This window comes from Oreochromis aureus, linkage group 13, assembly GCF_013358895.1.
Source record: "Oreochromis aureus strain Israel breed Guangdong linkage group 13, ZZ_aureus, whole genome shotgun sequence".
Lineage (NCBI taxonomy): Eukaryota > Metazoa > Chordata > Actinopteri > Cichliformes > Cichlidae > Oreochromis > Oreochromis aureus.
This window is the reverse complement of record NC_052954.1, coordinates 26,596,657-26,620,739: the sequence shown is the minus strand read 5'-3', so window position 1 is coordinate 26,620,739 and position 24,083 is coordinate 26,596,657. Positions and strand designations below refer to the sequence as shown.

The following is a 24,083-nucleotide window of genomic DNA, read 5'->3' as shown; positions in this document are numbered from 1 at the left end:
TAATTCCGACATACACCCTTCCGTACACCAATTAGATGAGAACTATGGCCAAAAATAATGGGAGAAAGATTAATAAAAGCTAACCTATAAAAAGTAGTTTTGAGCAGTCATGTAAAACAAACCACTGATTCAGCTGATCTAATAATGTGAGGAAGGCTGTCCCAAAGTTTAAGAGCTACAACCTCAAAAGCATGATTGCATGAAGTTTTCAGCAGCAGCCTAGCTGTTGCATTCTAAACTAGTTGAAGACACACAGGATGAAAGACATGTCCACAGCATGTCTTTCATCCTGTCTTCCTTCTCTCACCCCAACTGGTTGCAGCAGATGGCCCCTCCCCTCCCTGAGCCTGGTTCTGCTGGAGGTTTCTTCCTGTTAAAAGGGAGTTTTTCCTTCCCACTGTCGCTAGAGTGCTTGCTCATAGGGGGTCATTTGATTTTTGGGCTTTTTCTCTGTATGTATTATTGTAGGGTCTACCTTACAATATAAAGCGCCTTGGGGCGACTGTTGTTGTGATTTGGCGCTATATAAATAAGATTGAATTGAATTATAAGACAGGCTAAGGATTACTGAGACATGCATGAGAAAAGTGTTACAATAATATATATGATAGAAATTAAAAGTGTGTATTCAAAGTTCCAAATTGTTGGATGACAGACAACACGTAGGTTTTGAAGCAGACAGAGATATCTGTCTGCAGACAGAGGTATCTGTCTGCTTTGAAATATCCTATTGTGTCATGAAATCTTATTGTTCAAGGATGTTTGAATCCGAAAGTTATACTTCAGAGTAAAACATCCTCTGTTTTCCTGCCATCTAAGCTTGTTTTATTGTCCTCAGATGAGATCTGTCATCTTTATCTCACCACACAAAAGCTTCATTTCAATCCAAAGTACCTAAACTGCATAATCTGTGTCCACTGCCATGTGCAAACTTACAAAAACTATGCAAACCAGTCAGCTGATATATGAAAAAGCAAGAGATTTGAGATGTCTTTTTCTCCCGCTTGACTATATAGGCTTCGTTTCGGTATATTTGATGTCAGCAATGCAAAGGATTACACACTAAATGTCACTGTGTAACAGGATAGCTTTCTCCCTAGTATAAAGGGCAAATATAGCCCATATGTCTTCTGTAAATCAATGCTAATGTGTCAAAGCACAATGAAAAAAGCAACACACAACTCAATGTATGCCTACAGAGTTTTAAAAATGGTGGCTGCTATAAAATTCTGCTTACTCAACCAATCAATTCACCGCTACAAGCTGTATCCCCCGGAGTTCCTGTGAAGTGAAAAATGCTACCATTTAAACAGAGTCTTTTGGAGCCCCGGCTTTTGTTTCTGTAGTAGAAACACACTTAGTTCCCCTTCGGGTTGAAAAGTTCCTGCATTGGAAATATAGTTAATGTGGGACCGCCTTACCTTGAATTCATATGATTCCTCGATGATCACCTCCAGTTTGACATGATCTCCCAACATTGGACGGCCCATTTCAGCTATGCGGCGTTCCTCTTCATCTTTTCCTGTCAGCGGCTCTTCTTCCACTTCTTCGTCTTTCTGCTGTTCCTCTGGAAAAACAAAGCAGAGGACACAAACAGTGAGAAAAGAAACAGCAGTAAGCCAGTCAGTTGTGGTAATCAGATTGGAATTTATGCAAGAGATTAGCTGAAAAAAAGATAGATAAAGTGAGGGGAAGCTAGTTGAGTAGCACATCAGAAGAAGTAGTTTCAAATAAGAAATAAGCTGATATTGTTTTTGTTTTTTTTAAAGTTTTCAAACTCAGTTTTCTCAAAAGTTAGCATGTCAGGTGAAGTTGTCAAGTACAACTTCAAGGTCACATTCTGGCTGATCTTGTTCTAGTGGAGTGATATCTCTTGTACTATAATGAAGAGGACTTTCTTCTTCCAGTCTTTCTGCCAGTCACACTGCAGTTACCATACCAAAGTGTGATGCAGCAGTTCAGGATGCCCAAACAGTTTTTATCGAGACCCAACAGCGCCTCCATTAAACTGGGTTCTCAGTTGCTTTATTTACCAACCTCTACACCTTTGGAGACAGAGCCTTCATTGTGGCAGCGGCTACCGTATGAATTCTCATCTGAGCTCAGCTTTGTCCCTTCACATAACTTTTCAAAACCTTTTCAAACAGGTCTTCAACCTCTAGCCTGTTTTTTAAATTTTTTGACTTTTTTATTTCATCGTAGTTGATGATGCAATGATGCCCACTACTGTTGTATCATCAGTCGTGTTTCAGCAAAGTATGGAGCAATGGACAGAGGACACAGCCCCATGTGACCCCTGTGTTCAGTTTGATGTCTTACTGTAAGCATTTACTGTTTGCACAGTATCCCAACTGTAAGGGCTCCAGAGAAGGTGGGAGGCTGGCTTTGATAAGATCCATGACTAGTTGGATGAATCTTTTCACATTAGTTGTATACAACCGCAGCACCTGCAGGTTTTCTTCTCTGGTGTATGTTTCAGGGCCTTAAACCTCCCATAGAACTCGTTCAGCCTGTTTTGGTGGGAGGGTTGTGTCCTCCACTTGAGGTATTATTTTACACCCCGAATCTCCTGCTACATGGGCCCAGTGTCCCTGGAATCACAGAATTTGCTTTCAATTTTTCTTGTGTATGCCAACTTAGTCTTCTTGATGGCTCAGTAGAGGTCAGTTTTTGCCGACCTGAGTACTACTTTTCCCCCCGATCAAAAGGCAGCATCCTTAATTCTCAGCTCTTTGGGCTCTCTGATATCTTCCATATCTTCTGATGACATCAGAAGAAGGGTTTGTTGACTGTGACAACACACATACACTTGGAGCATACATGCTCCAATGAGTACTTGCAAAAAAGTCCTGAAGTGCTGTAGTTGTATCTGGCCAGGATGCAACTACTGATCTGATCGGATTTGCCTTACTGCGTTTCAGTAATGTTCTCTATGCTGGAAAAAGCATAACAGAAATGTGATCCGAGGGGCTGCTTTGTAGGCCTCTTTGATGTTTGTATACACCATGTTAAATGTGTTATTGCGCCTGGTTGGAAAGTAGACATACTATTGGAATTTGGACAGAAAAATTAAAGTTTAAGTATTTGAAATCTCCAGCAACCACCATGAAACTGTCTGGATGAACAGTCTCTAGCTCACTGATGGCACTGTACAGCTGCCACAGGATGTCCTGGGTGGTGACTGTGAATTACTATAGCTGGTAGAAGGGTTGGCATTTCGCTATCATATCTTTCAAAAGAAAATGAGTTGTGACAATTCCACTGTTGCTGCACCACATATAATGTAATGTATACACACAGTCCTCCACCTCGGGTGTTACTGGTGCTTAGAGAAGGCCGTTAGTCTGTCCAGCAGGAATGCTACATCAGAAATGTTGCTACGGAGTTAGGTTTTGGTCAAAACAAAAACAAAACAGTGTCTCACTCCCTGCTGTGTGTGTACTGGCAGCCACAGATAATCCATCTTATTCTCTAAGGAATGAACATAGACGAGTAAGAGTGATGAGACTGATGGTCTGTTTTGGTTAGCTCGGACACTCTCTTCATTCACTTGTGTGTCTGTGCACACTGCTTCATGTACATCATACCCCACACAGCTCTGTTAGACCAGCTCGGGGATCTCAGCTTGTCTTCAAACACAAAGTCTCCCACAGACTTCTCAAGGTTGCGCCTTATATTCAGCAGCATCTCTCAGTCATTCCTTAATATGTGACACTCATGATGCTCAAGACAAACACAAAAAATATGATGCTGTGTATTTTCCTCTTAAGTGAACAGTAATTCCACTGTACTTGTTATTCTCAAACTAATGTGTCATTATAAGCTAAGAAAAACAGACTAGTGGACATATACAGCACCTGTACTGGGAGGCTAATTGTCAGTTGCTGTGGCTCAAATGTTTTTGGGTAATGACAGAGACCCATATTCTTTCACTTCATATTTACATTACACTAAAATTCCAAACTTTTTTCTGTAATGAGTACAGTAACACAAAACCCTCAGCATCCAAGGTACCAAGTACAAATACATTTTGATCACTAATTCTTCAAAGTGAGCTGGTGATCATATGCCATTATTGGCACTTTATTTATAATTGCCATTTCAAGTAGCAATCTTTGTCTTAAATTATTAACTAGAAGTGTCTGCAATTTTAACTTATTTAATTAGCTTTATATTCTTCAACTGTTTTAGCACCATTACTAACTGGAAAATACTTCCATTAGTTCCCCTGTTATCTCATTATCCCTGTCGCTCTGTCTTTCACACGCCACCCCCATCTCTTTTCTTTTCTCTGTCTTTATGGTCTGTGCCAGTAATTGAGATTCACCGTCGAGAAAGAACTCACTGCTGGTATCAAAGGGTGAGGCGTCAGACAGAATGGCCTTGATCATATTTTTCACGGGGGAACAGTTATCCATGCTGTTGCCTTCCATTATTGTGCACTGCATTGTGGGTCTACACCAACCCGTTGGTCATTTGTTCCCCTCAGTTGGGTTGCTGCATGGAGCTTATAGCTCACTTGCACAAACAGCCATGCAAATGTCTGCCAAGAGCACTTTCATCAAACTTGTACTCCACAAGCAAGGGGCACAATTTAGAACTGTGGTGCCCTGCGTGTTCATGTAGCAACAGAGTAAAGTCTAGGGCAACCAAAAGGCAGCCTGCTTTTTTTCTTTTTAATTACTGCAGTATACAAAAGCCACCTGTTAATAACAAAGCATTCACCAGGGATAAATTCCTAGCAGTCTACTTTGTTAGCCAGCTGTAGCACACAAAACAGATTAAATTAAATTAGCTGAGAATATCACCTGCCTCTTCAGTCAATGCAGATGCTTTCATTGTTCTTACACCTTAGAACCACTGTTAACACCACACTGTCTGCCCATAGCTTTTAAACTGCAGGGAAAATATAGCTGGTTCACTTCTGCCTAACTACCAAATAGACAACAATGGTCATCTAACATTTCTGTTTTTCCCTTTAATGGTGCAGTATTTCCTGTAATAAGTCCAACATTTTGTTGACCTATCAATCCACCCTGACCTTCACCATATAAGTATTCTGCGGCTTAAAATTACAGCTATGTCACCCCACTTCCTTTTTTGACCCAGCCAGAGCTCGACGGGTCGCAATAAGCTGTGTCTGTAAATAACCATGTGTATTTTTTATACTAACAGTCACTTCAGATATGACGGCAGTTTGCTCAGAAAGTCTCTAAAAATAAAATTTTTTATCTCAGCGGACTTTCAATGTTCGCTTTTTAGCTAACTTGAATTTACAATATAGTGATTGGCGCACACACATAAACACACACAGTTGCACCAATGCTAATTTAATGAACTCTGTTACCAGCTTACAATAAGTCACATGTGAGATGAGGATGACCTGGCAGTATCCTCGTTAGCTACACTCCTTCTGTGTGAGCGTATCTGTAAATGAACCTGACAGAGGTTGAATGTTGCAGGGTAAGATGCTGCTTCTTGTCAAAGCTACTGTCCGCACAATTTATCATTTGGATTTCTTCCCCCGTTGCCCTTCTCTGTGCTCCTTTGAAGCTAATTCAATAAATACCGCTGAATATGCTTTTAAGTCAGGACAGCTACACAGAAATATTACTAAAGCATTTAAATATGCATTGAATTCAGCTTTTTACATAATTAGATTCCAAATTGCATACTTTGAAATTTTTTGATAGTGTATATTTGAATGAAAACAGACCTAAAATATGAGGATAATATACGCTGTGCTATATGTATTTTTGTTGCGAAACATTTTATACCTCCAACTTCAGCTGTCCTACTTTTTAAATTCTTTTTCATCTCCAGCTCTCATAATTAAAATCTCTAATTTGTATTCACCCTTTTCTCTGTCTGATTCTAAATTTTTTTCCTCTGATTTCCTTCCGATTTGGCTTCATTTCAAGGGGGTTTCAGTAAACTGTGAAAGTAAACCAACAAGGAACACATTGCTAATTCAGGTAGCAATACTGACAGTATGACGCAGCTCTCGAGTTAATTGTGCTCTGTGGCATATTCAGTGGGAACGTATGAGCCCATGAGGTACAGTTAGTACAGGTTATTGCTCTCTGTCCCGCTAGCAAGATGTCACAATTTGTACTTCTGAAAATGCAGAAAGATTATACTGTCAACTTTGCCTGCTAGAAAAGAGAATTATTATTATTATTTCACTTTATTGTTCTTTCCTATCTTCCATAATGGACTGCAAATACCAATGCCTGACTTGCCAGTTACAAGTTCGAATTTTATGCGACCTTTTCCAGATGTGTCTCTGATTTTTTTTTTAAGAAAACCTTTTAAATCTAAAAATCTAAGCTCTAAGCTGTTTTCACACATACATTGTGCCCATTTTCAAGACATTATACAGTGTCCAACTTACCCATATTGGACATCAAACTAATCTTTACTTTACAAGCTCCTAATAGCAATTTCCTTAATCCCTGATTGATACCATTTGAGTGTGAGTAGTAGAACTTCCTGCATGGTTTACTTAAGCCTTACATGTATATCCAGTTGTGAATGTGAAGATAGGGCAGCTACATAGAAATATAGTTGTAAAAAAAATCTGACTAGGGAAACATTTTGTCTGGTACATGTGAGAAGGGGCGACTTCAAATAATTTCCAAATCTGATTTTTCTGATACTGTTTGGAGTTCATGTGTGAAATTATCAAAAGAAGGCCACAAAGGAGCAGCTGAGAGGCATACACTTCACCAACCCCGATGTACTTTTATTGTTATATCAGATAACAATGATTTGGGGCTCCATATAGTATGACACACCATAACAATTAGATTAGATTCAGTGATTACAGCATGACCATATTTGATACTCAACTATCCAACAAGAGTTGTTGTTGGATAGTTGAGTAGCTTATTGTAGAGATCAAATAAAGAAGCAGGGTCTGAACTTGTTTATTTATAATGACTAGCATATAAAGCTTTTGTATCAGCATAAAATTGATCCAGGTAAATCATCAGTCCAAATTCTAGGTAAAAATATGTGGTCCAACACCACATGTACAGATGCCAGCTTCAAATGTACACCCTGGCAAGGAACATTCAGTTTCTGAACTTAAAACGGTGCTAAATTTCACTCAGTCTACGTGTGTTTCTTTCTGAATTTTCTCCACAGCATTGTCTTTCGTTTAGGAATTGTGTCTGTCTCTTTGTCTGGGTGAAACATCTGTCAAAACGTGTCTGACAGGAGGTAGCATGTGTTCGGTGTGCATGTGGGATTTCACACCTTGTCATGTTTGATGGAGCCCCTACTTTAACAGAAGTGATAGAAGGTGACTTGGAGTGGAAGGAGAGAGTAGAAAGGTTGAGTAAGGGGCAAAGATGAAGAAAAGAAAGAACAATCAGAGAGAAGAGAGAATTTTTGTCATGTTTAATTGATTCAAGATTAATTGGAGAAGGTAGAAGAAAAAGAGGAAAGGCAAGAAGAGAAAAACAAAGAGGAGCAGCAGAAGGGAGAAGCTTCTGTGCTTTGTGAAGGAGGAGATATGCAGATGGAAGGAGGAAGAAGACAGGAAGGAGACAAGAGAAGACAGGGCCTCTGACAGGATTAAACAGTACAGCAGGGGACAAGACGGAGGAAGAAGCAGTTGTTATACTGTCACAGTTCTGAAGAGTGTCACAGATGGAGGCACAAAAGCAGATGGACAAGAAGAACTTTTAAAGACTTGACACAGTTTTACCAGGTCCATTACATGAGATTAAGGAAAAGAAAGGGAAAAAAGAAAGAAATGCAAATAAAGGAGAAGAGTGTGGGGATATAGATAAGAAAGAATATCATATGGAACAATTTGAAAAAGCAAAAAAGAGACAAGAAAAGAGATGCTGAAAATAAAACAAAAATGGGTAGAGGGCAGGTAAATGATTGTAGCAAGGGGAAAAAAACAGGAAAACGTATATGAAAGTAACAACTGGAGTTTATGTTTTTGTTTTCTTTTCTTTTCAGAGCTTTGTTAGAGTGACAAGCCATGTTAGTCATTACAGTTAGGTACTTGTTTTTGTTTAGAGTTGAAGGATGTCTGGATAGTGTATCTGAGAGAATCAGACTCCTGAAGTGCTGTGTGCTGTCATTAAGGCTGAGCTAGATGCTGGGTTAAATGCTACCGCTTATTGTCTCCTCAGCAACACTTCCTAGTTCCTCCTGGGGGATCCCAATGCATTCTTATGCCAGGTGAGAAGTAATATCTTTCCAGCAGGTTATGGATCTACATCAGGGTCTCCTTCTAGTTCAGGGAAAAATCTCCCAGAGGAGATGCCCAGCAGGGATCCTAACCACCACAACTGACTCCTTTTCACACAGAGGAGCAGTGACCCTTGTCTGAGCTCCCTCCAGATGTCTCCTAACTCTATCTCTAAGGGTTAGCCCAGTCGCCATATGGAGGAAAATCATCCTGGCCACTTGTATTTGCAACTTTACCCAGATCTCGTGACCATAGTTGAGGCCTGAAATGTAAACGGACTGGTAAATGGAAAGCTTCGCCTTTTGGATCAAAGTCAAGCTCAGCTGCAATCCTGACAGATCAGCTGACCTCAGAGCCAGCCCAGGCATACATGGCTCAGCTGTTACCCTTCTACACATCCAACTGGCAAATCACATACAGGGCACTCTCTTTATCCTGCTGCTCTACAGTTCACCTACATCCCAGCAGATCATACACTTTCTGACTTAATCACTGTCTCTTTAAAGTTCTTACAGCACATATTCTTGCTGGGTGTTGTTTTCTGTAGTAATTGCATAAGCTGTACAATACTGATTTCAAAAATTTACAATCGCTCTTATAAATAATCTTAACTTCTACAGATTTAATTAGAGTAGTAATGAGAAACTGAATGATTGGAGGAGCCTTAAATTTAATTAACCTAACTTACTCTTCCATTTTAAACAATCTAGCACTGAATAAGGAGAAAAAAAAATAATAATCAGTGTCCTCATTCAATAACATAAACAAAACAACACAAGCATTAATGTGAAATGATCATTAATCATTGCATATGTGAAATTTACTTAGAATTGCATATTGCTGTATTGCTTGGTGATTTTGCAGAGTTAATGACTTTTGCAGAGTGGGTTTGTACATTATGGATATGTAATGTACATACTAATAAACAAACAGAATATGGAGAGATACATAGAAACATGTACATAAACATATTGACTGGCATGATGAAGAGTATCATGTATCCAATTAGTTGATGCGGTTTTGACACATGCACCATCTTAATCAATGCTGGAATTATTGATATGCACTATTGTATAACTAAACACTCAAAAATACTGATGCACACAAACGGGAGCTGAAAAAGGACATAAGGAAAAGGAGTATGAGCGGGGATGACATTGCTGTCAGACAAAATCTGTCACATATATTCATGCACATAATGTATCTCTATGCATGTGTTGGCACGCTACAATGCACATATGTTTACCTCTGCATTAGTATAAATTGTATCTGTCTGTGCATGTTTGATACTGTGTACATGCTTGCATGTTTTAGGACATGGGGTCATTATTACTTTCTGCAGGGCATGTGTGTTTTCAGCCTTTTTCCTCTCAGCAATATTCCTTCCTCATGCCGCACTTTTTTCCCAATTTGAAATATTTAGCTTCATGGGTTGTGGTGAACTATCTACTGCTTGAGGTTCCTCGGGACAAAATTTGAATGATGCCGTATCTGAGGGTCATCCAGAAACTTCATAAATTCCATGCAAATTCAATTGAGTTTACCCTCAGAAAACCCCCCCCAACTATGTGCATAAGAGATGTGATCACTCAAAACGTCTTCTGTGGGAGTCCAAGATCCATTTAATTTATTTAATGAGAGAAACCAACACTTCACATCTGCAACAATACTGTCACCCAATTTGATATCTGCCTCCACATGCAAACAATAAATATCCAGCTGCACCTGCACAAACATGCCAGAGCTGAACAAGTACTCATATCTTCTCTCCAAAAGTTGTTGAAAGGGAGGTGGAGGAAACTAGTACCAGAGGAGGATAAAGTAATCGACAAAAACACATTGAAAGCCATCTTTTGTCAATGTGCAACGGTTCTATTAAGTAAAAGCAGACTCAGGTTGAAAAATAAGTGAAATTTAAGGCAGCTGAATGTTGAATCATTGACACATGAACTTACGATGCCTTCAAAATACTGGAGCCAAGCTACAGTTGTGGTGAACTGATGAGGTTTAAGCTGAAATCTGAGGTGGAGTAATACTATTGTTATTGGCTAAACATTGCTCTTTAAGGCATCTGTGCATAATCAGTCATAAAGTATCTGGATATGCACAGACTTAGGCTAACTAAATCTTGTGCGTCACGTAAAGAAAATAAAGATCTGGTTCATGCAGTGATATCGCTCTCATTTCATCCTCCTCATCACTACTGAGTTGATCACAACAGAAAACTTAGCAAACAAACCAGGTATGCAGCATTCTGTGCTTCTGAATACCTGAATAACAAGAACAGCATAACAAGAAAATATTTCGTGGACTCCTATGATTATATTTTATATTTTATGTACTCTGCTTAATGTCCTAAAAAAGCCTTGTCATCAATATCTCTTCTATTTCCAGTAAAGTCAAGTGACTACAAGAAATTACTGAACTACACAGTTTCCCTCTGTTTTCTTTGCATAATATGTAGCTCCTTATATCAGTGCAACAGATGTCAAATCAGTTGCCTGTTTAGACAGTATTTGAAATCTGTGAACCTAATTTCCTTTAAGTAAAACACAGGTAAATGAAACGGCCGCATCAAAAGACAAGAATATCAGCCTTTTATCTTTGGTTCAGAATAAAAGAACAAAAGATGAAACGGGACCTTGCTCGAAGAAAAGCTGACTATATTCTCTCAGTCATAAAACCTTGTATGTCGGAGCTGTTTTCTGGGATTCATATCTGACGGCACAATTCGCAAATTAATCAACACTGGAGAGTGAATGTGCCTCTTTTGGACTGTGCTCAGCAGCTGTCTCAGGGGTAGGACACTTAAAAGCCAATTTAAAATATGTTGGATTGTGCCAAAACACTTAAAAAAAACAATTCTACATTCCACAGTCTCTCTGCAGTACTTTGTACTAATTAACTGAGTTTAAAATAATAATAATAATTTACGGAAATTGCAACCTCAGTAAATACTAATTGGAAATTAAGAATACAAAACAACATAGTCCCATGTTTTCACAGATTCACAGGTCCTCGGACTTATGAGATTTTAACTTTTCTAATTCAATTCAATTCCATTTTATTTATACAGTGCCAAATAACAACAAAAGTCACCTCAAGGCGCTTTATATTTTAAAGTAGACCCTACAATAATACATACAGAGAAAAATCCAACAATGATATGACCCCCTATGAGCAAGCACTCCCACTGGCGACAGTGGGAAGGAAAAACTCCCTTTTAACAGGAAGAAACCTCAGGCAGAGCCAGACTCAGGGCCATCTGCTGCAACCAGAGATTTTTAATTTGAAAAGCCTAGTTCATCCTTAGTTATTGTGTTTACAAGAGTTTCAGAAAATCAGAATCTGACCTTGGTCAAGGTCACCATTATTCAAGCTTGCCTGAGACTCAACACTCTGTTAAATGGTCAATGGACTGGTTCTTAAATAGCACTTTTCTAGTCTATCTGAGCAGTCAATTAACTTTTATTTGCCTTTACTTGCCTCATTCAAGGATATTTGGCATCCAGACTGGAGGGAATCGGACCACCAACCCTCTGAATAGCAGATGCCTTGCTCTACCACCTAAGCTACAGCCATCAGTCGTTAAGGCTGAATAAAAGTCTGAACCCAGACTTTATTTCAGACATTTATTTCTACATCCACATACGCTGAATTTGGAGCTCCTCCTCTAATGTCCTCCTAAAATAAATTGGAGAATCATGACTAGCTGATGGCAGCTGTGCCAGCCAATTTCCCCTGGTACTGTCCCTGAACCCGCTACTGCATCCCTCTTGTGCAGTTGAGCCACACACACCACATCCCACCACCATACTAACATTTTTTGGAGATTTTAGGATTTCTGCCTGCCTGCCTGTCCAGTGGAGTCATGTCTTTTATATATGAGGGGTAAAAATCCCTGTAGCTCAGCTATGAAATTACAGACCACTCAAAAGGTGGTGACTGCTGAGGTGCATGGGCAGTGTTGGGTAAGTTACTTTAAATTAGTAACTTAGTTACATTACTAGTTACTTCTCTAAAAAAGTAACTCAGTTACTTCAAGTTACTCGTTACTTTCAAAGTAACTAGTTACTAGGGAAAGTAACTTTGGTTTTACTCAGAATTCTCTTGTTAATGTGTTGCTTCCGTAACTGGATACCCAGCCAGACTGCCAGTCTTCTAGCTTGCTTACTTGCCACAAGTGCACTGTGCCACCTACCAATAGAAAGGAAAAAATAATGTGCACATTTCACGAGAGAAATCACGCCTGGACCGTCGTTGACCGCCGCCATGATTCTAGCCTGCTTTTTACATCCAACACAAAAACTGCAATCGTGGTGCTTTTGATTGTACTCAGAACTTGGAAATTCTGCCTTCTGAATAGGAAGATGTAGGTAACACCAGACTGCAGATGAGCTGCATACAGAGCTGGACTGGGACAAAACAATCGTCCCGGGCATTTTGACTAGAGACCGGCCCACCATTATAGGAAAAATCATAAAGCCTTTGAATGAAAACAAACACTGTTGTGACAGTGATGTACACTGTTCTGATGGTATATATGTATCAATCTATCAATCGTTTGTTGTAAGACTCAGATAATTATTTTTTTAAAAGCGAGACATTTTAAATGAGAATAATAAAGAAAAGTATTTCCCCTTTCCCTGTTAATGCCCTACCTGGCCCCCTGGCAACACTTTGCTAGACCCGCCCCTGCACAGTTACCAGCTGTCAGCTACGTAGAAAAGGATCCTCGTGTTATTTGTCTCTCAGAAACAGCTCATAACTTCCTTCAACTCATTCATGTCACCTAAAGGTAAACCTGTTTCTCCATCACCTGTTCAGCTCTGATGATTCAGTAAGGACATCTCCTGGTTTCATCTGCATGTTTCCCACTCACCAGATATACAAACCGATATCATGACCAGCAGCTTTACAGCTGTGGCTCCAGCAAACATCAGCTGATACTAGAAATTAATATTAAATAAATTCTAACAACAGCTGATCAAGCTTTAAACGTGCTGCTGTTGTTTAGCGCGACATCCGCTGGTTTCCTCTTTCTGGCGTAAAGTGGGCGATAAATAAACAGAGAAAAGCCGATCAGCTGATCATTGATCAGTTTCATGACTGAAGTAGAAACGGAGAGGAGAGAATGAGAGAAGAAGAGGCAGCTGTGCAGCTTCAGCTTTGTGTCTTTTTCATTGTAGCTGAAGTCCGGGACAAACTGTGTTCCTTTTCACCTCAGTATGAAACGCGTAATATTTTCTCTGAATACCAGACGATTCTGTTTTTAGGGACGGTTGGAAACTCTAATAATTAACCGTATGAACAAAATAAAGTTCAACATCAGTAACATAGCACCCACCCAGCTGTATAGAAACTCCGTCATGCTAGCTAGCACGCAGATACGAAAATGTCAGCATACCGAAAATAAACTCCACCTAAACTTGGTTTATATCTGACTCCGATAGACTGCAGGTCATAACTTCTTACCTGAAGTTCAGTTCACCTGACACGCGGACCGGCGGCCGCTCGGGTCTCTCCTCTTGCCTCCCTTTTCCGTCATCCACCTGCTGGCCTCCACCACTTGCTAATGTTATTGAATCTGTGGAAGCTCGCGATATCCACCACACTAAGTAACGAGTAACGAGCCTATCTAAATTCCAGTAACGAGTAACGCGTTCCTGGTTTTGGCATAATAACTAGTTACCGTGCTCGTTACCACAATAATAACGTAGTTACTGTAACGCGTTACTTAATAACGCGTTAGTCCCAACACTGTGCATGGGGCATAATAGTCATAATAGTCACAAATGCCCTGGTGATTCAATAACTCAATAACCAGCAAAACCAACCTCTGCCATTAACATCAGGGTAGAAAATGGGTGCCGGGAGCTTCGCGGCATGGGTTTCTAGGGCAGAACAACCCTGTAGAGGTAATGTGTAAGTGGTCCTATGTCTTTGAACAGTGCAATGCTGTTTTTACCAAATACAGAACATTTTTAAATGTTCAAATTCTTGAAAGAGTAGTTGTCAAACAGCTAACAGATCACAGTACAGTAACAGCTTTAGTGAAGGTTACAAATGATCTTCTTATGGCCTGTGACAGTGGATTCATCTCTGTGCTTGTCCTGCTAGACCTCAGTGCAGCGTTTGATACTATCGGCCATAATGTTCTATTAGAACGATTAGCGCATGCTGTAGGTATTACAGGTACTAGGCTGCAGTATTTTGTATCATATCTATCTAATCGACTCCAATTTGTTCACATAAATGGAGAGTTAATTATGGAGTTCCACAGGGTTCACACAACTTTATCTGTCCATGAAGCCAGATAACACACAACAATTAGTTAAACTGCAGGAATGTCTTAAAGACATACAGACCTGGATGGCCGCTAACTTTCTGCTTCTTAATTCAGATAAAACTGAGGTTATTATACTGGCCTAGAACACATCTTACAAATATGGTATCTAACCAGATCTAACCTTACCCTGGATGGCATTACCTTGGCCTCCAGTAACACTGTGAGGAACTTTGGAGTGATTTTTGACCAGCTTATGTCCTTCAATGCACATATTAAACAAATATGTAGGACTGCTTTCTTCCATTTGCACAATATCTCTAATATTAGAAATATCCTGTCTCAGAGTGATGCTGAAAAACTAGTTCATGCATTTATTATTTCTAGTCGGGACTACTGTAATTCATGGTTCCATAAAAGAGGGGCCTGAAAACTAAAGGCTCTGATGGACAAAGAACAAACATCAGCATCTGCGTAGAACTGATAAAAGTCGATTATCACTGCTGATGAAAGCTGTGCCTCACCACTCTTCAGCAGAAAAGCCTGCAGTTTCCATGCCTGAAGAAATGATTTCAGAAGTGCAAGCATTTGAATGCTTGTTTCTTTTGACATTCACAGGGTTGTGCACCATGCTCTTAATTTGTCCCTGAGGGTCGGACTGTCAATCCAAATGTACCAGGAGGAAGAAGAAGCCTAGAAGTGGAATATAGCTGCAAAAACACAGCGAGTAAATCAGGTCCACTTTTTGTTTTTCATAGATAGAAAAGTTTTATGTTATGTAACCCTGCAACATAAGAATTATAATTTAAAGACGTATTTCTAGAGATATTTTTTTTGTGTCTAATCTCATCAAATATTGCTTTTTTAATACAAAGGATATAAAAATATTTAGTATATTTGTTCATTACTAAACAGCAGTCTAAGCAGAGACACCCAGACTTCCCTCTCCCCGGCCACTGCTTCAAACTCACCAAGCTTGAGGAGGTGCTTGAACACAGAGGCATTACAATTGCAGACCAAGCGAGTCGAGGGATATAACCTCTCTCTCTGAGGTATGCTCTGAGCCTTCCTCCTACTGTGACATGCTCAAAAACTTCACTTAAGAGGTTTCTAGGAGTCTGTCAATCTCCCACCACTCCCCTCATTCTCCAACGAGATCTCAAGATATACTTAAATTCCTCCACTTGGGGTAGCAGCTAGGTCCTGACAAGAAACATAACTGAGAACTATGGGCTCATACTTGGAGGTGCTAGTTTTTATTCCCACCACTTGACACTTGACTCCAAACCACTTCTCCAGTGACAGTTGGAGGCAACCACCTGATGAAAAATCAGAACCACATCGTCTACAAAAAGCAGAGACAAGAACAAGTGGAAAACATCTGCCACTTGGCTATTCCTAGAAATTATATCCATAAAAATTATGACTGACATTGGTGAAAAAGGGTAGCTGTGGCTGAATGACCCAAAAAAGAGGGCAGATACATGCGCTCCCAAAGTACCCCCTACTGGATCCCCTGTGGGACACAGTCGAATGCCGTCTCCATAAAACACACGCAACCTTGAAATACCTTTGGGAGGATAGAAAATTGGTCAAATGTTCTATGACCAAGACAAAAACCATACTGTTGCTAATGCAAGAACACAGTGATATGTGTACGTGGCTATATGCATACAGAACATGCACAAATAAACAACAGGATGGACAAACACACAAAAAAGGGGTTAATGCCATAAAGAGATGTGCAGAGCTCATTTAGTACAGACAACCAGCACATCAGATCATAAAACACACTTATTAAACACACAAACAGTGTGTGTTTGCGTGTTCCTGTGTATCCCGGAGGTGTGGTTGATCTCCTGACTGTGATAATGTGATATCCAGCCCTTGTCTTTGATACCCTCATCACTATAAACACTGCTGATGCCTGGTAAACACATGTTGCCATTAGCACACTGATATGGCTGCTCTGTGTGAGTGTGTAAAACAGAGAGAGAAAGAACTACTTTTAATGAGTGTACCCAAAAGAGCTGAAGTACATTTAAGGTCATAAAACTTTTTTTTAGACAACATGTAAACAGAAAACTGAGGATATATCTCAAACTCCTTAACAGTATGTGATTTATCAATCTCAGTAGTGTGTGTCAAAATAACAATATATATAAAATGGAACATTTCTCACTTAAAAAAAACAACAACTTTACAATAAATTACTTTGTAATAAAACCTCATATGAGATAATGGATAAACACACTGGAGATAGGTTCAGCAAGTGATTAAGGGCAAACATTTTGATCACTGGCTTAACTGCACCAGATTGCTTAACAATGATGTGTGAAACATTGAAGCATTCCTCCTGGAAGAGTAAAGGCTTGATATGACTCAAATACGACTAAATTAAACTTTAGGAAGCAGCTTTTGTCTGTGGAATATTTAATTTTCTAGAATGTAGAAAAGCTACAAAGTTCTTTGTAAAAAGTGGCTCTGTGGAATGTCAACATGTCATGAGCAAAAGAAGAACAGCCCTGTGTCACTGTGGGTTTTTCCACCCATTAATATGTTATCAGCACAGTGAATGGCTATTATCAGTCATTATGATTCCCATATATATGGGCCAATAGTTTTGCTCTTCCATCTACTAGCAGGCCCATTATAATCAGAGAAGTCCTGCGTCAGTTATGTGTATTTATGTAATTGTTAACCCCACAGTTAACAGTCTCTTAGGTACTGCTTCTATATGTTTTTTTTAACCCAGTGATCCATAATCCAGCTGTACGAGAACATTTTGAATCAAGCAGTGACATTTTCAATCGCCAACAGAAAACATATCTCACAAAGCTCTTGGCTGGATGACGGGGGGAAGCAAAGTAGATAAGAGAAAAAGGAAAGGAGAAGAAAGGAGAGGACAGGTGTGATTCCCGCTCAGCTTGCTCTACTGTAAACACATCTGAAGTGAAGCAGAGGAGGAGTAAAAAGAATAAGAATGAAAAAAATAAAGGAGGAAAAACAGAGAAGTCCAGAAGGGAGCAGCGCCACTGATCTGTGTGTGCTCAGGCTGAATCCCAAATCAACAGACCTGCTAAATCAAGAGCAAACACAAGGGTGCTGCTCTGTGTCACTTCAGAAATATGCTATAAGTGCAACTGATGCTTTGATTTTATGTTTTATAGTGTTGCCAGCTGTAAAGTGCCAGTTCTTCCTTCTAACTGCAAAGTGCTCTTGTCTCAAATCTTATCAGGGTTTACATAAAATAAATATGATAAAAAAGACTAAAACAAAGCTGGCTCGCTGACTCTGTAGTCTCTTTTCTTTGCTTCCATGTTTGGAGATTTGTGTAATCAGCTATGCTGGCAGTGTGCACAGATGCAAAGGCTCACCCAGTTAGAAAGGGAAATCATGGAAAATCATGTTGTGTTTGCCTACAGTGACAGAACAAGGCTTCTCTCGTGCACTGATAACCTTATGATAAAATATATATTTTCCCTGGATATTGTTTGAGTTTTTTTTAATATGCAAAATATATTATTTTTTAATAATGTATGGTCCTTATATATGAGCTATATTAGACCATGCCCTGCAGTGATTAGTCACCTTAATTAAAAGTTATGTCAAAATTTAAACAGCTACTTTAATTATCAAACAACTGTTTCCTGTGGCGCAAACTTTTCAGATGTTAAGATTTACCGCTTTTCCTTGTCATATTTAAAAGTAAATTTTAAATATTTAGGCTTTGGGTTGGTGGTTGGAAAAAGCAAATCAGAAATCCTAAAATAAATTCCAACATTTCAAGAACACTGCCAAATAAACTTAACAGAGACAGCCAAATGCTCCCTCCAGAAATCATATTTTTTACTCAGTGTTTCTGGAGCTTTTTCACCACCACCCACAACTGCTTTATATTTTTCCAGTTGGAAGTAACTCCATCATTTCCCAATACATAGCACTGTAATAGAACAGCGTAAAAATGAGCTTTAATTTTTGTCAATTATACGTTCTGAACATTTGAAAACTTGCTCAGATTGAGTATATTGCACTACACACTAGCAACTACAGCAACAAAAGAGAACTGCATTTTAAGAATGAATGAGGAACTTATTTCTGGTGATGGTCTGTTGAATCAGGATTCATGAAAGTGCATTCTCAGTGCTCATTAGTCATCACACCTGTCTGTTCCTTCCTGTTTCGTCTCCACTGGGGGGGTTCAAGCAGAATGTAGAAGGAGGATTGCTTATTGTACTCCTCCCGGTCTAAGATCCTAACGGTTATGGTCTTCCTGTATGGGACAACACACGTACACATACATAGAGGGAGGTGGTAAATGCATGCATGATAAACAAACATCATGGCAAGGTATATACACAAAAGGCATACACAGACATGCACACAGACAAAGGTGTAGTGGATGTGGTGAGATGCGATGACCTACAGTCTGCCGCATGTTCGCTGTCATATTTAGGACACAACAGCAGGAGAACAATAAATCCCCTCCTGTGTGCCTCCATGTGTTAAGAACATGCGGCCTCTGCAGTGCGGCGGACACTCTGGGGTCAAGGTTTCACTATTCGCAGGATCACGAGGCTCACCCTCTTCCTGACCTTTGGTGTCATTGCTCTCCACCAGGCGAGGCTCCCCAATCTCTATGTAGAACGTTTTGTTCTTCTCATACTCCTCGTCGTCAATTATTTTCACCTTGATGGTTTTGCTGAAGAGAAGGAGGGGGAGGAGGAAAGGGGAGGGAAGAGGGGGAAAAAGGAGGAGAGAAGAAGAGAAGGCAGAAAAGTGAGGAAAGGACAGGCTGGAAACTGGAAAACCAAGAGGAAACAGAAACAAGCAGTACTTGACTTTCCCACAGACACACGTCCAGTTATCAGGTTACATAATATTTTCACATGGACGGATCTGAAGGCTGTTCTTTTGCTTTTAAAACTATGGAAAGTTTGCATATTTCCTCTGGATGTCAGACTAATCTTACATTATTATGTTATTGGAGCAGCTCACATCCGTCTGGAATGATCAAACTGATATACTCTTTACTCTGCCAGCCTGATCAAAGCTCAGTTCAATCTTTCAGTCCACCATGATATCAGGCCCCTTCAGTATAGAGAAAAACAATCTGGAATGCTACCGGCTAAACGAACTGTGGCAGCGGCTGGAGAGTTTATCAACTCTACTAGTCAGTTTGGTGAGTGAGCAATCGTGAGACATGATGATGAATTTGTCAAATGCAATCAGTCAACTTTTGGGATGCAACGTTGACAATGCACTTTTTATTTCCATCTCATGCCAATTTACATTAAAGAAGTATTCCCTTTAAACCTTGATGACAGTGGGAAACTTAAGCAAACTTAAGAATTTAATTTCCATCAAAATATGTTGTATCAGATGTTAAAGGCTAGGATATCGAGCCTACATAAAATTGAGAATGCTACAGGTATATGCCATAGCAGACAAGCATTTGTGGTTCTAGCTCTATTTAAAGTGTAGAAATTCCGCACTTAGACATATCTGAGGCACTAGAACAGAAAGATCTCTGCAGCATTAATCATCACCTTCAATTAACGCTTTCAACAAGATGAGGTCAAGATTAGCTGTGCCTTGCAATTTAAGACAAGAGAAACTGGCTAGAAATTAGTACAGTGTGAACAACAAACATGCTGACACGCCACGACTAAAATAGCACGAGCAAAATAACCATCTTTCTCTCTCAAAGTCTCAAAGTTCTGCAATTGGCTGAGATTTAAAACAAAACCACCACCGTGAGTTTTATTCCACTGTTGGTCTCCATCTAAATTACAAGCAACACATCGATAAATCAGCCGGCAAATTGTAACAGTGTTTTGTCGAAGAACAAAGACAAGGCAGGGATTTCTTTCTTTGAAAATAGATTTCCACCAATAAAGTGGTCCAGCAATTCTGGAGAGAGTGTGTGTATCTGTGTATTTATTGTGGGAGTTGGCCTTGATCGCATTTGGCATGGCAGCTAATATTCCAGGTCACAGTGCTACAGAGTGGGGTGCGGTGAATGTAGCATTTGTGTGCTGTGTGACTGAGTGCCTCTGGACATATGCTTATGAGTGTGTTTATCTTGTGTTTCCAGTCTGGAACAAAACCCATATTCTAATCCAAATCCACTACAGGCAATAACAAAGACAGCTCAAAATCTGCCCTATAGCATGAGAAATGGGAACATGAACACACCAGCTTATATAAGCGTTATCTCTCATCGCAGACCTGCAACCAATGTCGAATCGTCAGCAAACACCGTGTTAGCAGAATTTGAATCCCCCCCTCTCTCACCACTGAGCAGCCATGTGAAAAGTAAAAGGTGTATGACAGTGCATAAAACAACTTTCAAATAGAAACATGTGTCAGTCTCGAACATGAGAACAAGAAATATTCAGAAAAGGGCTTAAGGAGTAATATCATACAACAGAATTAGTATTTTATAAAATTTTGCATTGCACTGTTATTCTATTTACAGTCGACTACAGTAAATAATGATGCCTTTGAGAGAAAAAAAATAATAGCAGTACTACAGTGTATTTCTACAGTACAATACAGTATGTGTTCTTGCTGTACTGACGAGTCATGTCACTGTACTTGGAAAGGCAAGAAATTGAATTCAGGTAACGCTGGGGAATTTATGCAGTTAGATTACACAGTAATAACACAGTAATTAAGTGTAAGTTAGCGGAGGAATTTGTTACTTTGTAATAAAGACTTGTGATTGAGATGTAAGTGAAAGTATTCATTTTGCATAATGATTATTATATGATTATATCATTATCCATCCATTTCATTCTACTTATCCAATTCAGGGTGATAGAGGAGCTGGAGCCCATCCCAGCTGTTACTGGACATGAGACAGGGTACATACTGGTCGCCATCTATTGCATGGCTGACACACAGAGGCTGACAACCATTGATACTTGCATTCACACCTACAACCAGTTTAGAATCTCCAGTTAACCTAACATGAATGCTGCTGGAGTTACGTAGCCTGGAGTAGCCAGAGAGATCCCACACAAAACACTGGGAAAAGATGCAAACTCCACATAAAAAGGCCCCAAAGACTAAACTAAACTAGTTCATATTTACTTCTTAAATTTAGTTGATCAGAAATATATAGCAGGATAAAATGATAACGACCTGGTAATTAAAAATGCCCCACACCTATCTAACTTATAGCTTTCAGGACTGACAGCCTTAGCATCCACAGCACACCTCTTTTATGACTGAATACACACAGCAGCTCTGATAATAATTTAATTATACACAGGAATGCCAGGGGTTAATCATTGTATTACATATACAAATGCAGTGAAAGTCATTTCATTAAACTATTGAGAACACCAACACACACACATGCAAATGTCAGAGGTTAACTTATTGCACTAGAGGGATTAGTCCATTTATCACTGTCCTATAACTGCAGATGGAGAGCAGTCTCCACCCTCTGGGATGGAGAAGATCTCATCCACAGGCTGCCAGCTAACATTCGCACAACAGCTGGAACAGCTGCCTCAAGGTGGAACCCTTGAGCAAGACACTTGCCACTCCCAAATGATAGAGCGGAGACAGGTTATGTTTACATTCCCCTTGTGAATAAATTCTGTTTCTACTTCCTATGAATTTACAATTACACCATCTGGACTGACACTATTGTCAGGTTTTACTCAAGAGTAACCAACTTTGAGAGCCAATAAGAGTTTTTGTAATTTTAATTCCTTTTGAAAGCAGTTAACAATTTTGTGTGACCCATATTTTAAGCATGTTTTTTTCCTTTTTTTAATGTTGGCAGATTTGCACAGAAGTGAGAGCACAGAACTCTGAAATTAACACAAATCACAGAGGGACCCAGAACAACAGCGGTCTCATGTGAATAGGGATCTGGGCTCCATTTTCCCCTAAAAAACAAAAGCATCAGGCACAGGCCAAATGTTTTGTATTATTACCCTCATCTGTCAGTGCCTTTGTAAAGCATTCTATCAGTGACAGCTCGCGTGAATATATATGTGAATATATGAATATATACTAAAGACTGAAATGAAACGTTTTTGATCCAGGCTTTTCTTCTGCAAAGTTTGAGAATGACGACTTTTCTGTTGAAACTGGCAAAGAGATGACCAGCTTACTGGAAACACACACACACACACTCACACACTCTGTCTTTACATACTCATGACAAACAAGCATATTCAGACAGTGCATCAGTGCAGATATAATTGATTAATAATGTAGTGGATTTATCATCAGCACCTTCATCTCCTATCCAATCATCCTGGCTATACAGCACGCTGTTTGGTTGCCATGGTGACAACATGTTTGGGTAACCAACAGGGGTGGAGAAGATTGTTTCCAGACCAATAATGTGTGTGTGTGTTTGTGCGTGCGTGTGTGTGTGTGTGTGTCTTTGTGTTTGTCATGACAAGTGAGTGCATTTTAGAAAAAGGCCACATACTTAACATACACTCAACATTTTGTCATTCCCAGGCTGTTTAAAAAAACACTGCAGTTTTGTCAGTGGGGCTGGTAATAATGGACGCCGGGAGCTGGGAGTTTGAAAAAGTAGAGAAGCCCTCATAAGGACACAGAGGGCAGAATGGGTAACAGCGGCTAAAGTCACAACCAGGCTACCAAGCTACTAAGTGACTCATTTAGTGTTTTGGTGTTTTGTGTTTTGTTTTCCTTTGCTGTCTGGTCAAGTTTAGATACCAAATCTTACATGGTGAGGTTTGGGAACATGGTTTGGTTTAGGGTATCCCCGTTCAAAATCGACCCTGCATTTTGAAAGATTGTAGCTAAAGGGTGCATTCAATATATATGACAAGTACCAACCCTGTGTGAATCTCTGAGACGCCAGCAGGTTTTACAAAACTGTAGTATTTGACACCCTGAGGATGAGCTCCTACACTACACTGATTTGTGTGCCTCTGTCTGTGTGCGAGGGACTGTGATAGCCTACACTGTTTGTAGTAACTAGTGCCTCTTTGCCTTTTTCTAAATAATATAAAATAAAATAAAGCTGATGTGAACAAAGGTGTGTGCGTGTGCCTGTGGATTACTATAGGGGAAAAAAGTGCTCTAAAAATGATAGTCACATATCAAATGTACAGTTTATGGTTTTCATATAAATGTGCAAACTCATTGAAGTTGTGCACTCTATAGTCTTTTAGCTTCACCTAATCAAAAACTAACATTAGCCAAGTGTCAAAAAGAAGACTTCCCTATTAAAAGTCATATTAGTCCCCACAGGTATAGGGAAACCACAGCACACAGTCACTCAGACAGAGGTGGTATCACACTTGCATGGCAGCATTCACAAATGTATCGCACTAGCACACTTTCACGCCCATGCATGAGCACACTAAATTTCGGCTGCAGGAATACAAAAATTCACACACACATGCACATAAGCTCAGGCACACACATTACTCCAGGGACTACAATGTGTGTACATCTGTGTGTTTCCACAGAGACGTCCTCCATCTGACTTTGCTAAAGCGTATGATAAACTAAGGGAACATCTGAGCAGCTGTGACAGATTTCTACTGCACTGCTCCTCCAACACTCCACCACTCCTCC

At 39.7% G+C, this 24,083-nt stretch overlaps 1 protein-coding gene across 5 annotated transcripts in view; it reads right to left on the bottom strand.

The window, feature by feature from the left end:
- slc8a1b (solute carrier family 8 member 1b) overlaps positions 1-24,083 on the bottom strand; it is a 148,696-nt gene that overhangs the window by 29,415 nt on the left and 95,198 nt on the right. For 3 of the 5 annotated variants that reach the window (XM_039621681.1, XM_031745585.2, XM_039621682.1), the window contains exons 5-6: positions 18,662-18,771; positions 1,422-1,567 (exon numbers count right to left, since the gene is read on the bottom strand). In XM_039621681.1, coding sequence (XP_039477615.1) covers positions 1,422-1,567; positions 18,662-18,771 — 256 coding nt within the window. Of the gene's footprint in view, positions 1-1,421; positions 1,568-18,661; positions 18,772-19,093; positions 19,201-24,083 lie in introns of all 5 variants that reach the window. The other 2 variants (XM_039621683.1, XM_031745586.2) reach the window with 1 other exon arrangement.